This window comes from Drosophila innubila (genome assembly GCF_004354385.1).
Source record: "Drosophila innubila isolate TH190305 chromosome 2R unlocalized genomic scaffold, UK_Dinn_1.0 1_C_2R, whole genome shotgun sequence".
NCBI lineage: Eukaryota > Metazoa > Arthropoda > Insecta > Diptera > Drosophilidae > Drosophila > Drosophila innubila.
Window position 1 is genome coordinate 22,571,317 of NW_022995374.1, and position 15,459 is coordinate 22,586,775.

Genomic DNA, 15,459 nt, shown 5'->3' on the forward strand with positions numbered 1-15,459 from the left:
ACTAATCATGGAAACGCGACCTGAATGTTGTATAAAATGTTACTATACAAGTAATTATTAAAAAACAAATTAAAGTTGATTAGATAGCTGGCAGCAATTTCTATTTAATTTAAGATCTAATATTAGTCGAAATTGCTGCAAATATAAAGAATAACTATAAAAGATATATATTCTTTGATGGGTATCTATAAATTGTCACCAAGCAACGAGTATAACTAGAGGCATGTGGTGCAAGTGGCCTTATTTATTCTTTTTCCGTCAACAGACTCCAGTAATTTGCATTTTTTTTTGTGGAAATTTATGCTGATTGTGTGAGTGGCGCCAAGAAACTGGTCACTCGGGCGTTGTCCGTTGTCTCAGATAGTCATTTCGACATACCTAATTCTTTCCTTTGGCATTTTGAGCTGATACAACGCATAGCTACTCGTAAGCCTTTAAATGATATGGGGGCAAGAGCAGCCTTTTTTTAATAGTTCCCCCATTCAATGCTGACCTCATTCGCAGCAGCAAAAAATAGCTGAAAACGCGATTTAAATTGCTAGAAATTGAAAGTGACACTGAACGCATAAAACAAATTGCAGGCAACTTTGTGGGCAACACACACTTACACACACACACACACTCATACTTAGTTAAAAATAGATTATAATAAATTGCATGATTGCAAAAACCCCGCGCTCCTTTCGCCAATTCTTGTTTCCAAAATATGATATCAAACACGCGCTAAGAAACCCGGAAAATAGCCTATGTCTTGTTCTTCACAGCCGAGTATTGGACTTGAGGAGGGGGGAAAACAATATCCAAAACAAACTGTACAAAAAAGGGGAACAATAACAAATTAGACATAGTATACAGCAAACAATTGCCATTCGAAAAGTTATACAAAGTCTCTGCAAAATGTGTAAACAAAGCGGCCTTTCGAAAGACAATAAATGTCGCATGACAAAGGCAAAGACAAAAGGTGCTACGGTTGACGCTGATAGACTCCAAGATGCCCTGTAGTGCCTTTAAGAAAATACACAATTTGTTGACTTGAAGCCTTCTTTCTACTCTAGAGATAGCGCCATCAAGCTTCGATTACAGGGTATAGTAAGACTTCGTTAACATGCAAATTGCCAGTTAATTACGACGCAGTTTAAACGCGTTTTGAGGAGGGTCCTTGCAAAGGATCAAATGACAAATGTGCCAAGTTAAGCTGAAGGCAGTTCCCTTATTTTTTAGCCATTTGTCAGGACAGCTTGGACTGTCAGCAAGCGCTAAAGAGTTGAGCTAATACTTCAGAGCCATCAATATTTATTATCGAGTGTGGGACATAAGAGAGCTTTGTCAACATATCTGAAACGGGTGTCAAACGGAAAGGTACGAGTACTCATCATGACGAGATTGAGATGCTGCCAGCTAAACAATTTGCCAGTGAAATTTTTGAGATAAATTCATATGAATTTTAAAGCACTTCAATTTAGATGATGATGTATTATCCACTTTGCGGCTATAATGTTTACAAATTTCATTTGATGTACACAGAGTTAACATGGCGTATGAGCGATGTGGATGCTGTTTATTGATGGCCTGTCAATGAAAGCTAAAACAAACACTCGAATCTCGTCAGCCGGATGATGTTTATTTATGCTACAGCAACAACAACAACAGCAACAACAACACTGTCGTAGAAGGTTCTGCTTATAGGCCATGAAGGCAGCAAGATACAAGACACGAATATGTGCATAATTGTATCTTAAAGATACATAATAAGTATGGCACGCGATATCCGAACAGCTACAGCCAACAGCATTTACTGGAGCACATCATCAATGTGTAATCTAGTTTCAAACTGATATCCAAGCCAGACTAACTGCCCCCACCCCCAGCTTTAGCTGTTGCTGCTCTCTCCCTCCCTCCCCGTCTCCCTCGCTCTTGGCAGCGGTGCGTAACTAGATGCCTCGCCTGTCAATGAGGTGCTAATGGAGCCAGCGCTGAAATGCTGTCATCGCATGACCGGCAGCCAACCCTCGGCTGCAGCCACCACATAAGCGTAACCATAACTTTGATGTACAGTTAGCTTAACCTGGCCAACAGCAAACCACAGTCATGATTTATCATGCATCAAACCAAACCAAGAAACATGCTGCAACAACAACAAACGTGATGCATCTTTAAAAATACTTAGTTTAAAGTTGCAATTACCACCACTCGTTGTGTTGTTCCAGTGGTGTGTAATCCGACCCAACATCTGTGTGTTGTTTATGCATTAAAATTTTGAAGGGAACTTGAAAGTTTTATGTGGTTTCTGCTTATGTCGACTTTTAATTAAGTCTACGAAAGAGCTCAGTTGTTAAAAGAATCATGTATGGCAAATACCTTAGATTTCGTGGAGTTATTTCAAGTATAACAATCTAGGATACTTTATTATTAGTGATATCTTATGCTATAATTTTTTATTTAAACGAATAAACTACAATTAAGGCCACATTGTTTTTATCTCCAACAATTAATAACATTAAATTTGCGATTGCAAAATAAACGGCTGCTGATATAATAAAAATAAATTTTATAAAGCCTGACAAAGCTGTGTGTGACGTGTTGCCCACTTTTGAAATAATGGGAAACGCTCACGCTACAAAATACACTGAGAGAAAAATCTGGGAAATATTTGTTTAAATCAAAAATATCATGATGACTGTAATTATCTTCATATTTAAAAAATTAACAAAGTTCTATTGCAAACTTCAAGTTAACAATGGTTTAAACTGTGTCGACTTCTTTTTCTGAGTGTAGATACTTAGCTCAGCCAGATCTATCAGTATGGAGCAACAAATATCATGTTCGTTTCATATTCAGCTTCAGTTTGCAGGCTGACAAAATGATTTGTGATATGTATTATGCTTTTTAATGCTGACATATGCGATTCTGATTGTGATTCTAATTTAGATACTCTCAAAGCGTAAGCAATAAGCCAAAATTACGAAAAGTATCTGCGACAATGAGCCGGTTACCAATCGCCCGTCAAGCTGACAGCAATGAGATAAATCTGAAAATTTATTAAATTTGACGGCAAACACACCGAATATAGTAAGTACTGAGAGCAGCACAATAATAAAGGCCCACTGACAGCCTTTTTGGCATTACGTCACAGTCACCTTGAAAACTGTGTTCATAAATTATATATTCAGCTACACAGATACATAGATAGAGATACATTTTTAACGCTGCTCAGAACGCTGCTGTCTATTAATTATTTGAGGCAGTCAAATTAAAGCATGGCAATGAACGCTAAAGCTAGAATTTCAAAGCAATACTCTACCCCCAGGAGAGCATATGAATTTAATAATACGACTTGCTGCGTTATGCAAAATATATTTATTGTAATTTATAAACAATATGGAAAGAGTTGAGTAGATACATGTTATATGTATGATACAGATCGTGAAACAACCAGTTCAACTCTTTGTTGTTTTTTGGCGGCAAATTAGTAGAGCACGTGGTTCGTTATTGGATTCTGTTGTATACCGGTTTCGTCAGTGAGTTTTTATCGGCGCTGCCACGATGACGTAGCTCTTTGCTGAAACATGTGGCAAACTGAAGATCTCAAACTCAAACGGCCCATGACCAATTCAGTTGGTTAACTGCGCAGTCGCCGCTGGTTCCCGCAAAGTGCGGTCAACGTATTCGATATAAAAATGTACAAATGAATATAAAAATGAGAATACTGGTAATAATAAAAAAAAATAAAAATTAAAATAAAAGCAACGCACTCGCTCAACGCGACTGTCGTAAATAGCTTTTATAGAAAATCGCCTATTGAATTATTGAACTTAATTAATTTACTCAAGAGGTTTTAAGTGCTTTTGCCGTCTTTTCGTGAATAATTAAAATGCCATTATAAAGAAATATGCGATATATATGTATGTTGCAAGTGTACAAAGGCTCAAGAACTCTTCGGTTAATGTTCCCCGCGGATCCCCGCCTCTTGCTAGTCTTGGCCTTTTGCAGAAATGTGCCACATGAGTTGTTGCTGCTGCATGAGTTCCCCTTTGCTGTTGCATTGTTCCCTATGCCGCTTGCCTCTTGTGGCAATTATCTTTTATGTCAATCAACTGAAATTCATTTCGACATCGCAACGAGTGTTCATTTGAATATTCAAGATTAATTGTTATTCGTATTACAACAGATTTAATTGATTTTAATGATGCAAGTAACATTAAAATGTGTTTTCTCGTCTTCGGAAATAACAAATCTGTTGCGCCAATACCTCATTTACAATTAGAAATTGTAAAAAGTCAACCATAAAAATATTTAAAATTTAATTAGACTTAAAATAAATGAGATGTTCTTCATTACAACAAAGAGTCAATTAAATTATTTCATCAATTTGGCCAGTATGTCAATGGGCAGTGGGAATACTATGGCCTCGGTCTGATCATTGCAGATAGTATTAAGTGTTTGCAGATACCGCAACTACAAAAAATATCGAACAAATAAAGAAATTGCTATCGTTATTTTCTGAAGCTATGGAAACTGACCTGTAAAGCAATGGGATTCGATTCCATAATGTCGGCAGCCTCTTTGAGTGCCTTGACAGCATCCCTTTCCCCATTTGCAGCTGCAACCTTTGCCATTGCCTCACGCCGTGCCTCCTGCTCCACAGCCATGGCACGTTGCAGGGATTCTGGCATGAGAATATCGGTGCTAAGATAATGCAACCACAACTGATTAACAATAGTTAGCTTATTATGTCACAGGACTTACATTTCAACTCTTTCGATGCGTATTCCCCAAGGATCTGTTGCTCCAGTGGAATCGAGCATGCTCTTGATTTGCCTGGACAGCGCCTTCTTAGCGGAAACCAGTTCGATGAGCATATATAATCCCGTGACATTGCGCAGCGTTGTCATTGCCAGCAAACGGCAGCAGTATGCGGGATCGATCACCTGGAGCACAACATCCAGAGGATTATTGATTCTGTAGTAGACCACAGCGTCTACACTGACGGTCACCGAGTCCTTTGTGAGTATATCCTGCGGCGGCACGTCCAAGGATGTCGTTCGCAAGTCCACCTTTTGGTATTCATCAACGCATGGCACAATAAACATGAGACCCGGACCCTTTGCACCACCCGGCCGTAGGCGCCCCAAACGCAAAACCACCGCCCGCTGATACTCCTGCAGGACCACGAGACACACGAACATTGACAAGGGAAAGAATAAGATTACCAATAAATACGACAAGGCAATAAAAATGCGTTCCCAACAGCTGTAGGTTTCATTCTCAGCTGTAGGCGACATTTGATGGCATTAATTCCTCAGTGGAAAATCTAAAGGAAATTTAAACTCACTTGTTTTAACATTGCGATTAATGTTTGTAACACGATTTGAATCTGAACTTTCGGAATCTTCATCGTCGCTCATATGTCCTCTCTTGTACTCTTTTTGGAGCAACCTATCGTCCGTTTTTTCGAAATCAATTTCCTTAAACCCTTCGGGAGGGCCTTTTGCTTTACTAGAATTTGCTTCAGCTCCTTGATCTCTATACGTTTCCATTGTGGTACTTAATATGGTACTTAAGGGACTTGAAATTTAAATAAAAATTGACAAGAAATGAAACAAACAAATATTGTTGACATAAGTGACAAAGAAAATTAAACTTTGGTAATCACCGTCATGTTTTTCTTAAATGTGTTTTTAAGAAGAAAAAAAAAATATTATTAAAAATGTACCGCTATCAACAGAAAAACTGAACTGAAACGGTAATGGAACTGTCAATTTCTCATCCTATTATGCTCTGAAATATTTGACAGGACACTTCAAGTCACGTCTCATGAAACTGTCAGCAAATTGTTTTTTTTTTTTATTCGCAAGCAGAATTCGATATCAGGTGTGCGACATCAAGAATCACAGAGAGAATGCTTAAATAAAGAAATCAAAAGTTTTATATAGTGTAATTAGGTATCTTTAAAATACTTTAACAGACGGCCAGACAATTAGTTGCTTTTAATTGCACAGGGCCTCAAGTGCAAATTTATTTCGATTTATTGTTATTCTATTTACGAGTATTTCCAAGTTTTCAACGACTTCCAATGCGTGTAATATTTTCCATTTCAAATTTAATTGAAACATTTGTTAACCTTCAAAAAAATTCAAGTTGCGGCTAATGGGAAACATGCAAAGGCATCAAAAGATGCCGTCCATCGTAAACAATTTAAATATTTAATTGCGCACATTTTTCTTAGGCTGTAGTCGATATTTTTTGTGAGTGTTTTACAAAGCGCACAAAATTAAATTACAAATAAATTAATATAAATTATGAAACAGTTGCGGGTCGCTTTTTTGTTGTTTCCGAAATGCATTTTTTATCCATATTTGTTTATTTAATTTTGAATTTAAATTGATGACAAATTTATTGGGCATTACGAATTAATTAATTAGCTGCTCATTTGTTTGTCTAATTTATATTTAATTATACGTTGCTTAATACGCATTTTCGCTTGCCCCTTTAAATCTTTAAGTCTGTATAAATTATTAAGCAGCTTTTGCCACATATTTTTCGTCTATTAAAACTGAGTTGACGATTTTTTCATTAGCCCCAGGAAGCAAGCTCGTTTTTGACTGTGAAATCAATTAAAAACTTGTAAATTTGCATAGAAAATGGAAAACTGGATGGTAAATAAACTAATAAATATGCAGAAAAAATGTATTCAATATATAGTTATTTCACCGCTTTCAGACGAGAGTTTCAACTAATTAAAGATTGTTTAATTTTCAATTGACATCAACCTCAGCAGCAACACCTCAGGTGGTAATTAATGGAATGCCATCGGTAATACAAAAGCCCACAATAGCATTTCAAATTAGCCCCCAACTCGTTAACTTAATGGCTTGGCTCCCGACCGAGCCCCTCTTCCCTTGCCCCTCTGTTTGCCCCCTTCTACCGCATGTCGTCAAACAAAGCGATCGATTGATCCATTAAATTAATTGAGTGTAGTGAAAACGTTTTGCCAACAGACCCAGACAGATGACCAACAGTTTACAGTGGGTGTAAGGAAGGGATATGTGTACCTTGTGCATTGGGAAGGGAGTTTATTGTCACGTGCGTCACGTGCAAACTGCAGTCGATTTAATGGGCTCGTTCTGGCCCAATCTGCCGCTAACGAGTGTTCCTAGTGGTTCTCCAGACGCCTTAATTGATGCAACAGCAATAGATGCACATGCAAATGGACGCTACTGTAATTCAGCAGAGGGGGTGTGGAAAGTGTGAAATCGTTTGCCAGTTAAGCTGAGGCTCAGCTGCCCAAACAGTTGCGATGCTCTGAAGTGTCCAACAAAATACGAAAATAAATCAAAGTTGAAAAAGTCTTAAAAGCAAACAAAACACCAAAAAACTGTGAAGAAGAGAGTACAAGAAATCGTGACATGTGCACAGAAATATTTGTGTGATGTGAAATGAAAAAAATAAGAGCTAGCAAAAGCAAAGAAAATTATAAATATAATAAATAAGCAAATAAATTATTTGAATTTATTATTACGAAAAAAACCTAATTGCAGTGGATGACACACGGCAGGGACTGATGTGTTTATAAAGAAAAAACTCTAGGGAGAAATGGGAGATATAACATATAGAAGAATATACCAAAAATGTTTTTTTTACATCTGTGTAGAACAATATTAATAAAACAACCAAAAATATGGTTGTTCTTTTACAAAATAAAATATTTAAATTTGACAAAACATATACTTGACTATATGTTATCAAATTATCTCTAAATTTGTTAAAACCTTTATTATTTTATCCAAAGCAGTAGAGCATGTTTAGAAGTCGCCTCAGCGTAGACCACGTGCTGCTTTGGTGCTTATCTCTTGTTACCTTTGCGCCGTACACTTTAATTAAGTTAACAACTGTTTGAGCCAAAAGAGCAACAAGAAAAGCAACGCTGTAATTTCGTTTTTGGTTTTTTCTTTGATTTTGCCTGCCACAGACAACATCAGAGAAAAACTGCGGCACATGCCGCAAAGCGATTGGAAGAACTGTCCGCTTCGCTGTAGTTCGTTGCCTCAAGCTGAGGTGGAGAATTGTGTTTGCAACTGTTGCATAAACAATCGATAACTCTATTTGGACAATTAGCGTAGGTGCGGTGGGGAGGAGGAGAGAACTAGGCGCAGTAGGTAAATAAGGTGGGCGACGACATCATCACCTCACCTGTTATCAATAATTGTAAATCCAATGAGCAATTATAAAACTTGTCTACAGATTGAACCGGTTGGCCTCGGGACACCCTATAAAAAAATTAAGGGGCAGTTACATTATAATTGATGTAGATGCAGTTGAGCCCAACCCAAGGTGCACTTTGCGCCGCTGTTGCCACCCACAATTTGAATTGATGATCATCAAAGCAACTGCTGACGTCATTTCGCGAAACTCAACTTTATTCACATTCAAACTCAATTGTGACACGATCGTGTCGTAGCTTTCCCTGCGACAGGCATCCAATAATTGAGGAAACGCAAGAAAAACCAGCTGAAAAAATGAGCAAAAACTAAAAAAAAACCAAATTCCACAGTGGACTATCAATTAAGTTTTCTACTGCAAATTGAAAATGCATTTATCAGGCATTGCTTAGTGGCTCAATAGACTGCGGATACAGATTACATTCAACTATAATTACGAATATTGAATGTAATCATGGACAGATCTGTCGATCGTGTACCTAGTTTTCCAATTGGAGCACACTCGCAATTACTCAATCGGTTTGACTTGAAAGCGTAGCACGAACAGTTGTGTAAATATTCATATTATTCATATGTTATTCATTTGTTATTGCTCAATCTGTGTAAATGCAATTGTTGAACATTTCTAATTATTCTTTAGCAATAGTTAAAGCACAACAATATTTATTTATTTCCACAATCTCTCTCTATCAACTTTGATTTGAATCTATTTGTAGTTATTTTGTATGCACGAATAAATTTAATTAAATTCTCCGTCACATTAGCATGAGTATGCAATTTACAGAGGAAATCTGAAGTCGAATGACTTTTGAACTCGAGAAATCAGTAAAGTGACCCAAAATTAAATCTGTTCAGCATTTTTCGTCTATGGAAATCTCTGTTTTATTGCTTAATCAAATCAGCACTTGAATTTCCCAATGCCCTAAAGCTTTAACTACTACACTCTTACAGTTTTCATGGAAAGCTCTCAATAGTAATTGAATTTTACAGACAACTTTTTCATTTACATCAATTATAAAACGGAGAGCATCACTGTAAATCTGGGAATGAGTTAGAAACTGTTTTGTGTTTCTCTCTTTCCATTATATTTTATTTTTGCTACATTCCCACGCCCAACCTTAGACGGCATCACGTACAGAGAACTCAGTTCGGTACGGCACACGGTTCGGTTGGGGCAAATGGCTCTTAATGACTTTCTAATTAATTTTTGTTTACGAAGTAATCAAGCGATTATGTAATGGCCCCAACAAGTGCACTGAACTCTGGCACTTTAATAGTGCATAAAAAACTAAACAAACTTCAGCTCTAAACGATTCTCAGCTCTGAAGTGAGAAATCAAGTGTGGAACAGTCGTACGCCGGATCATTGTGGTGTCAATGCCGTAAACCTTTGTGCAGTGGCAAATTGAGTTGATTGAAGCGCGGGTCGCCCTCATGACGCGATGCGAGAACTGAGCAGCAAGCATAACGGATCATAACTCAGTGTATAGGTGTGTGTGTGTGTGTGTGTTTGGATGTTTGTTGCATATGCATCTGGCTTGCCTATCGGCAGTCCGATCAACAACAACATCAACAACTTGTTGCAGTTACTTCAGCTATGAGGGTCAAAGTTCAATAAAATCCAATTAAAGTGGCGCAGTGCCTCTGCCTCAGTCTCAGCCTCACTGCACCCGCAGACCTTTCAACAAGACTCGTAAATCTAAATGAACCCAACCAAATGTCTGCAACCTGCTGCCTTGCCCCTCCCCGCCCCAAATCAACTGTGAACATTGCCCACAAAAGTTGCAAAGCTGCAACCATTTCATTTAATAAAAGGCAACGTGAACTTTCACCGGAGTTTTTCCCAGCAGCTAGCTCAATTGATTTCTGGCGAGGCAGGGTCTACACTTGGGTCATTATCTGCAACGTGCTGAGACTCAGTGCTGCAACAATGTTGCGCCTTAAATAATGTATAAGTAAATTTCTTGGGTTGCATTACTTACTTAATTTACATAGCTATTTTTAGCATATTTATTGCCATGCGCAGAAAGGGGGCCAACTATGCGGTTACCAGAGGTCAATTTATGGTCTTGTTATTTACTTCACATAACTGCGCCCTCCCTCGTTAAGCGTACTGCACTTTATGACAGTTACTTCCGCTCAAGGGTTCTTCTTCAATACTTCTCATTCGGTTTCTTTTACCCATGCGTAATAGTTGAACGCATTAAGTAACAAGTTGCAAAGTGACTGAGTATCTTATTGTTGCACACAGTCTCAAGTACGAGTATGACCAACAATTGTCTTAAAAATGATCAAACAAGTAGCTTAAAGCTTAAAGGTTAGCGTTCAGTTTTAATCAGTAATTTTTAATCTCTCAACAATGTGTAGTTTTTCTTATTAACATATATGCAATGTTAATACCCTAAAACACTTATACTATGTTATCAATAAAAATTAATTTACTTGCTCTGTTAAATTGCTCAACTGCCTATAAGTAATGCCAAAATAATTATGTATTTTAAAGAATTAAATTCTTGCAGTTCCGACAACTTAAATTGAAACATGACATTTGCTACAATTTGAAGTAACTTTTATAGAATTTATATTATTGTTGTACTCCTTCAAATCATACTAAAGACAGATTAATGTGCTACATTTCGAATCCATCTTCTAATCGCTGTAATCCTTTCAAGTCTTCAGTAGCAGCTTCGTCATCCATCACTTGCTGCAACAGCTCAGTCACTGCAGCCACAGCTCACAAGACAACACAGCACAACACAAGACAACACTTACACACTCAAGCCGTGAATTATTTAAATTTTGACTCACGTCACTTGAACTTAACGCCCCTTTTCGAGGCACTCGAAAGTTGCATGCCCCGACGGTGGCTTTTGAAACACTATCACAATAACACATCATTTGTCAGGCAAACAAATGATGTTGCATGTAACCTTATCATCTCATATCCGTTGCAGACAGCGGCTACAATGACAGCCAACGGACATTTTGATTGTGTGGATAAAGGGGGGATACTTGCACAAAAGGGAGGTACAAACACACACCTAAGGTCAAGCGCTAAGGTTAGACTGATGCCTCGAAGAGAAAGTCAGCACAACAACACAATGCACAGTGTCGAGAACGACACGACACGAGACGAAGACAAACTAGTGAACGGACCTCCAGTGGACACTGGCAGGATACAAGTTGCTATCCTCTTCACAATGGCTGCTAATGAATAAACATGGCGTCGTGTCAACTTCCGGTGCGGCATTTTTCTATACCCTGTATCGATAAAAAGTGTAAAACTGTGGCATACTGAGTTTCAGTACCAGTTTAGTATTTTAAAAACCTTGAAGCTTTTTTAGCTCTGTTTAAACTTATCCGTTTTTTTGTTCGAAATGACTCTGCATCTAAATGCTGTATATTCGGAATATTTAATTTTTTTAACAAAATCAATTACAATTATAATCAAATATAAATAAAAAAAATTATTTTACTGCTAACCCCTTGACATTTTTTAAAAACTTTGAACTCTAATAATTTTATCAAAACTCCATCGAATATCGGAATGTGATTCTGATAATGGTTTAACCTCTATCGAAATTGTATTCACTTACAAAATATATAAATATATTTTTTTTTTTGAAAATTACCGATGCCATGATTATTGTATCTTCTATTTCCAACTAGTTTATGCAGGGTAACTCCTAGTCCATTGCTCTCGTCTAGAACTTTTTCCAAGTTACGTATACGCCATGTGTCTGTGGCGATGAAGTTGCACAAACAAGCGACAAATTTATTGGTAAAACAGCTCGAACTCCCATGGCGAGCACAACAATGTTTGGACTCATGTATTCCCCAGTCTGAGAACTGAAGTGGACGTGTCTGTGTCTCTGTCCCTGAGTCTGTCGCTGACATTGACGCGTCTAATGATCAGAGACGTCTGTCGGACATGGTCAACCCGCTGGGCAAGCAAATAAGTTGTTGTAAAATGTTGCCACGCCCACGAATTGTTTTTGGTTGCCTGATGTGGTTCCGTTACATCTTTGCCAGGCATTGTTTATCCCATTTAAGCTTTTAATGGGCCACCTCCCGCCCCCTAAACGCACGCAAATGTTTGCAAATGGAGTAGGAGCCGTCCAAGCGAACTTCCGACTTGGTCTCGACTCGGTTACGGTCTGATTCTGCTTATGCCTTTGAGATGGGAAGTGGGAGGTGGGAGGCGTCTCTCCTCATGTCATGTCATGAACGTCGGCGGTTTCACTGGTTGCCACTGGCAGTTGGCTGCATCGCTATTAACTGAAAGCCATGTCAGCGGTTAGGGACAGTCTATTAAGGATGCTAAGTGAAGATATTCTGACGCCTAAATCAATACTATTTGTGTTTATAGCGGGATTGACAGCTGATGAAGACAAAGTTTTAGCTGGAAATTGAACGGAAAAGTTTGTTGTTGTTTTACTGGCTTAGAGAGAATGAAATGAATTCTCACAGACTGCAAAACAACTACTAGAACTTTTATTTTCACTCCGACAAAAATAGTTAAAGTTGACTTACAGGCTATTTCCACGACCACTCACATTTGCCACATTTGCTCACATTTGAATGTGGCTCATTTTTTTTTTTTTTTTGCTTTCCACGACCAAATGTGAAACTATTAAGACATTTGATATTCACCCAAAACAAATCAGCTGCTCGGTTTCTGTGCACAAATTAAAAAAGGCTGACAATAACCATATTTCAATATTTATTTGGATATTATAGTTGGCGCAAATTTAATGCCTACCGTTTTTATTGAAGAATACAGATGGTTGATAATTGCTGTTTTTCTTGAGTTTATAGATAAAAATCGGGCGTTCAATAAAAAAATATTAAAATTCGCCGGGGCGAATCTTAACCTTCATTATGAATGAGCCAAAATAATCATTCGGAATTTGTACTGAAATGTACACATTCGGGACGAATGTTGCAAATGGCGTCGAATGTGCCAAATGTGCTGTCGTGGAAATAGGCTATTAATGTAAATAGTGCCTACTTAATATTTGTTTATTAAAATATTTAAAACACTTTATTTTTATTCTTTTGCAGAACTTTTCCTCAACACACAGTGGGCACAACAAAATGAGCAGAACCAAAAATCAAATAAAGCGAAGTACAATCAGGAGAATGAATGAATGCAGTTCCAGTATGTCCCTGATCGGGATTGGATGTCTGCTGGCATTGCTGCAATTGATAACACCTATTGAAGGACATGTGCATTCAGTGCAGACATACAAGACTGCATCGACGCTGCTCGGACAGCTCGTCACGTCGAGCACTTTGGTTTGGGAGACGTACGATCCAAGGGATACCAATCAGATGCAATATGCCGTCGAGGGGGGCAAGTACATATCGGAGGATGAGCATTATCCGATCTACGTCTGTCGTGTGACAATCGACGGAATGCCAACGTCTGGACACACCGAGAAGGTGCAACAGAAGCATGTGTGTGTGGCAGCTTTATCCAAGCGCAACAACAATGAGCACTTCGATGTGCTGATGAACAAGGGACATCTGGGCAAGATCGCTTGGAAGCCCTGGCGTAAGTTCAATGTGGGTATTCCTGTGGGAGCCATACGCATCGGAGATGAATCCTATATTGGACGCCATCGGGCGGTGCATGAGCTTAACGCCGAGGGAGCCGAAGTGCACAGGGGAGCGGACTTTAACCTAGGACGTCTGGAGGCTGAGGGTCTGGGCAAGATCAAGGTGGTGGAGGATCAGCGGGAGAAGTACTACGATGAGGGTGAATTGCTGGTCGAGACGGAACCCTATCGTTATGAGCTGCGGGACATTAAGCTGGATCGCAGTCACACTACCATGCGCGAGAACTCCACAGAGCTGGGTAAGTGGAGATCGAGAGTATTGAATCTTCTTATAAACTGACAATTTCTATCTTATAGCTACCGGCAGACTGGAGAACACCGGTGAAACACACGATACCATGGAGATGGTGATGAGCTACAGCTTCGACTATCTGCAGTATTGGGGTTCCCACGAGGGCGTCGCCAAGGGCTTGCCCACCAAGATCTTTGAGAAGAACGTTGCCGTTCCCGCTGAGATCAACTGGGCACTGAAGCACGGCGAGAAGAGACGCGAGAACAAGGCAGTCTACTCGAAGCTCTGGCCCGGCACAGCCATCAATGTGACGCTGCGCGGCAACTATGTCACCCTGGATGCACCTTACGTTGCCAAACTCTTTGCTTTCTACCACGACAGCGAAAGCGTCTCGAGAAAGATTAGTGCCGAGGTAAGCAGCAAATCCCTTTGAATCTGAGCAACCAATTAAAACGATATATATCAATCCACAGGTGCGTAAGAGCTATTTGAAGGACGTGAAGATGGAGTTCAGCCCCGTCTATTGGATTGAGAACGGCACCGTGGTGCCCACAACCACAACCACATCGACAACGTCAACAACGACGCATGCAACAACCACCAGCACCAACGAACCGACGCCCATTCATGAGCCACCACTGGTGCGTGTGGAGCATGTGGGTGTGAAGCATTCTGGACCGGACTCGCTGGAGAAAACGTTGAATGATTCGACTGCGAACAATGAGGTGAACTCACACGAGGCGCCCGAGAACATGTCCTCAAAGGATGCGGCGCTCGCTGGCTTCGGAGTCGGCGGCAACAATGGAGCCACAATAACAACAACAACAACCACGGGAGTCACAGGAGCTGCAGTTCTAATGACAACGCTAATCTTAACGCTATTGAATCTGTAGATGGGAATGGCCGAGCCTGAGGAGGGCTGAGGCAGAAGGGTCTCCCAATTAGCATAGCGTTTAATTGTTGTTGTTGTACCTGTTGTACCCGTCTTTGAGAGCGTGTCGTGAGAGCATACAAGCACACACACACATACACACACACACATGAACAGTAACAGAAAGATAAACAGACAGACATAGAATAGATATAGAATGCCAGGAAATGAAACCGGATAGATAAGCTTTCTGTGTGGGTGGGTGGTTCATTAAATGTATGAAGTGAACAAAAGTTGATATTTTTTATACTTGTCCCATGGCTGCTTCTTCTTCTATATATATATATTAAAGTAAATGCCGTAGCAAAACAAATTGAATTTTAAGAAAAACAAAACATTCCTAAACTAGCCCCTCACAAAAGAAAAAGAATCAAAAAACATATATCTATATATATATATATATTTCTACATATACATATGTATCTTAACAATATTTACATATTTGTAAGCTGCTTTG

At 39.1% G+C, this 15,459-nt stretch overlaps 2 protein-coding genes across 6 annotated transcripts in view; one reads left to right on the forward strand and one right to left on the reverse strand.

Moving 5' to 3' along the window:
- LOC117783292 (protein unzipped) overlaps positions 1–15,130 on the forward strand; it is a 34,744-nt gene extending 19,614 nt beyond the window's left edge. For all 5 annotated transcript variants that reach the window (XM_034620632.1, XM_034620630.1, XM_034620634.1 and 2 more), the window contains 3 exons: positions 13,283–14,078; positions 14,137–14,483; positions 14,545–15,130. In XM_034620632.1, coding sequence (XP_034476523.1) covers positions 13,316–14,078; positions 14,137–14,483; positions 14,545–14,964 — 1,530 coding nt within the window. In that variant the 5' untranslated portion in view covers positions 13,283–13,315 and the 3' untranslated portion in view covers positions 14,965–15,130. The remainder of the gene's footprint in view (positions 1–13,282; positions 14,079–14,136; positions 14,484–14,544) is intronic.
- LOC117783293 (band 7 protein AGAP004871) lies at positions 4,285–5,560 on the reverse strand. Its single transcript, XM_034620636.1, has 4 exons — positions 5,333–5,560; positions 4,747–5,269; positions 4,521–4,686; positions 4,285–4,455 (listed from the first exon to the last, which is right to left on the reverse strand). Exons 1-4 carry the CDS (start codon positions 5,535–5,537, stop codon positions 4,357–4,359), a joined length of 993 nt encoding a protein of 330 aa, XP_034476527.1. The 5' UTR covers positions 5,538–5,560; the 3' UTR covers positions 4,285–4,356.
- Positions 15,131–15,459: the final 329 nt, after the last annotated feature.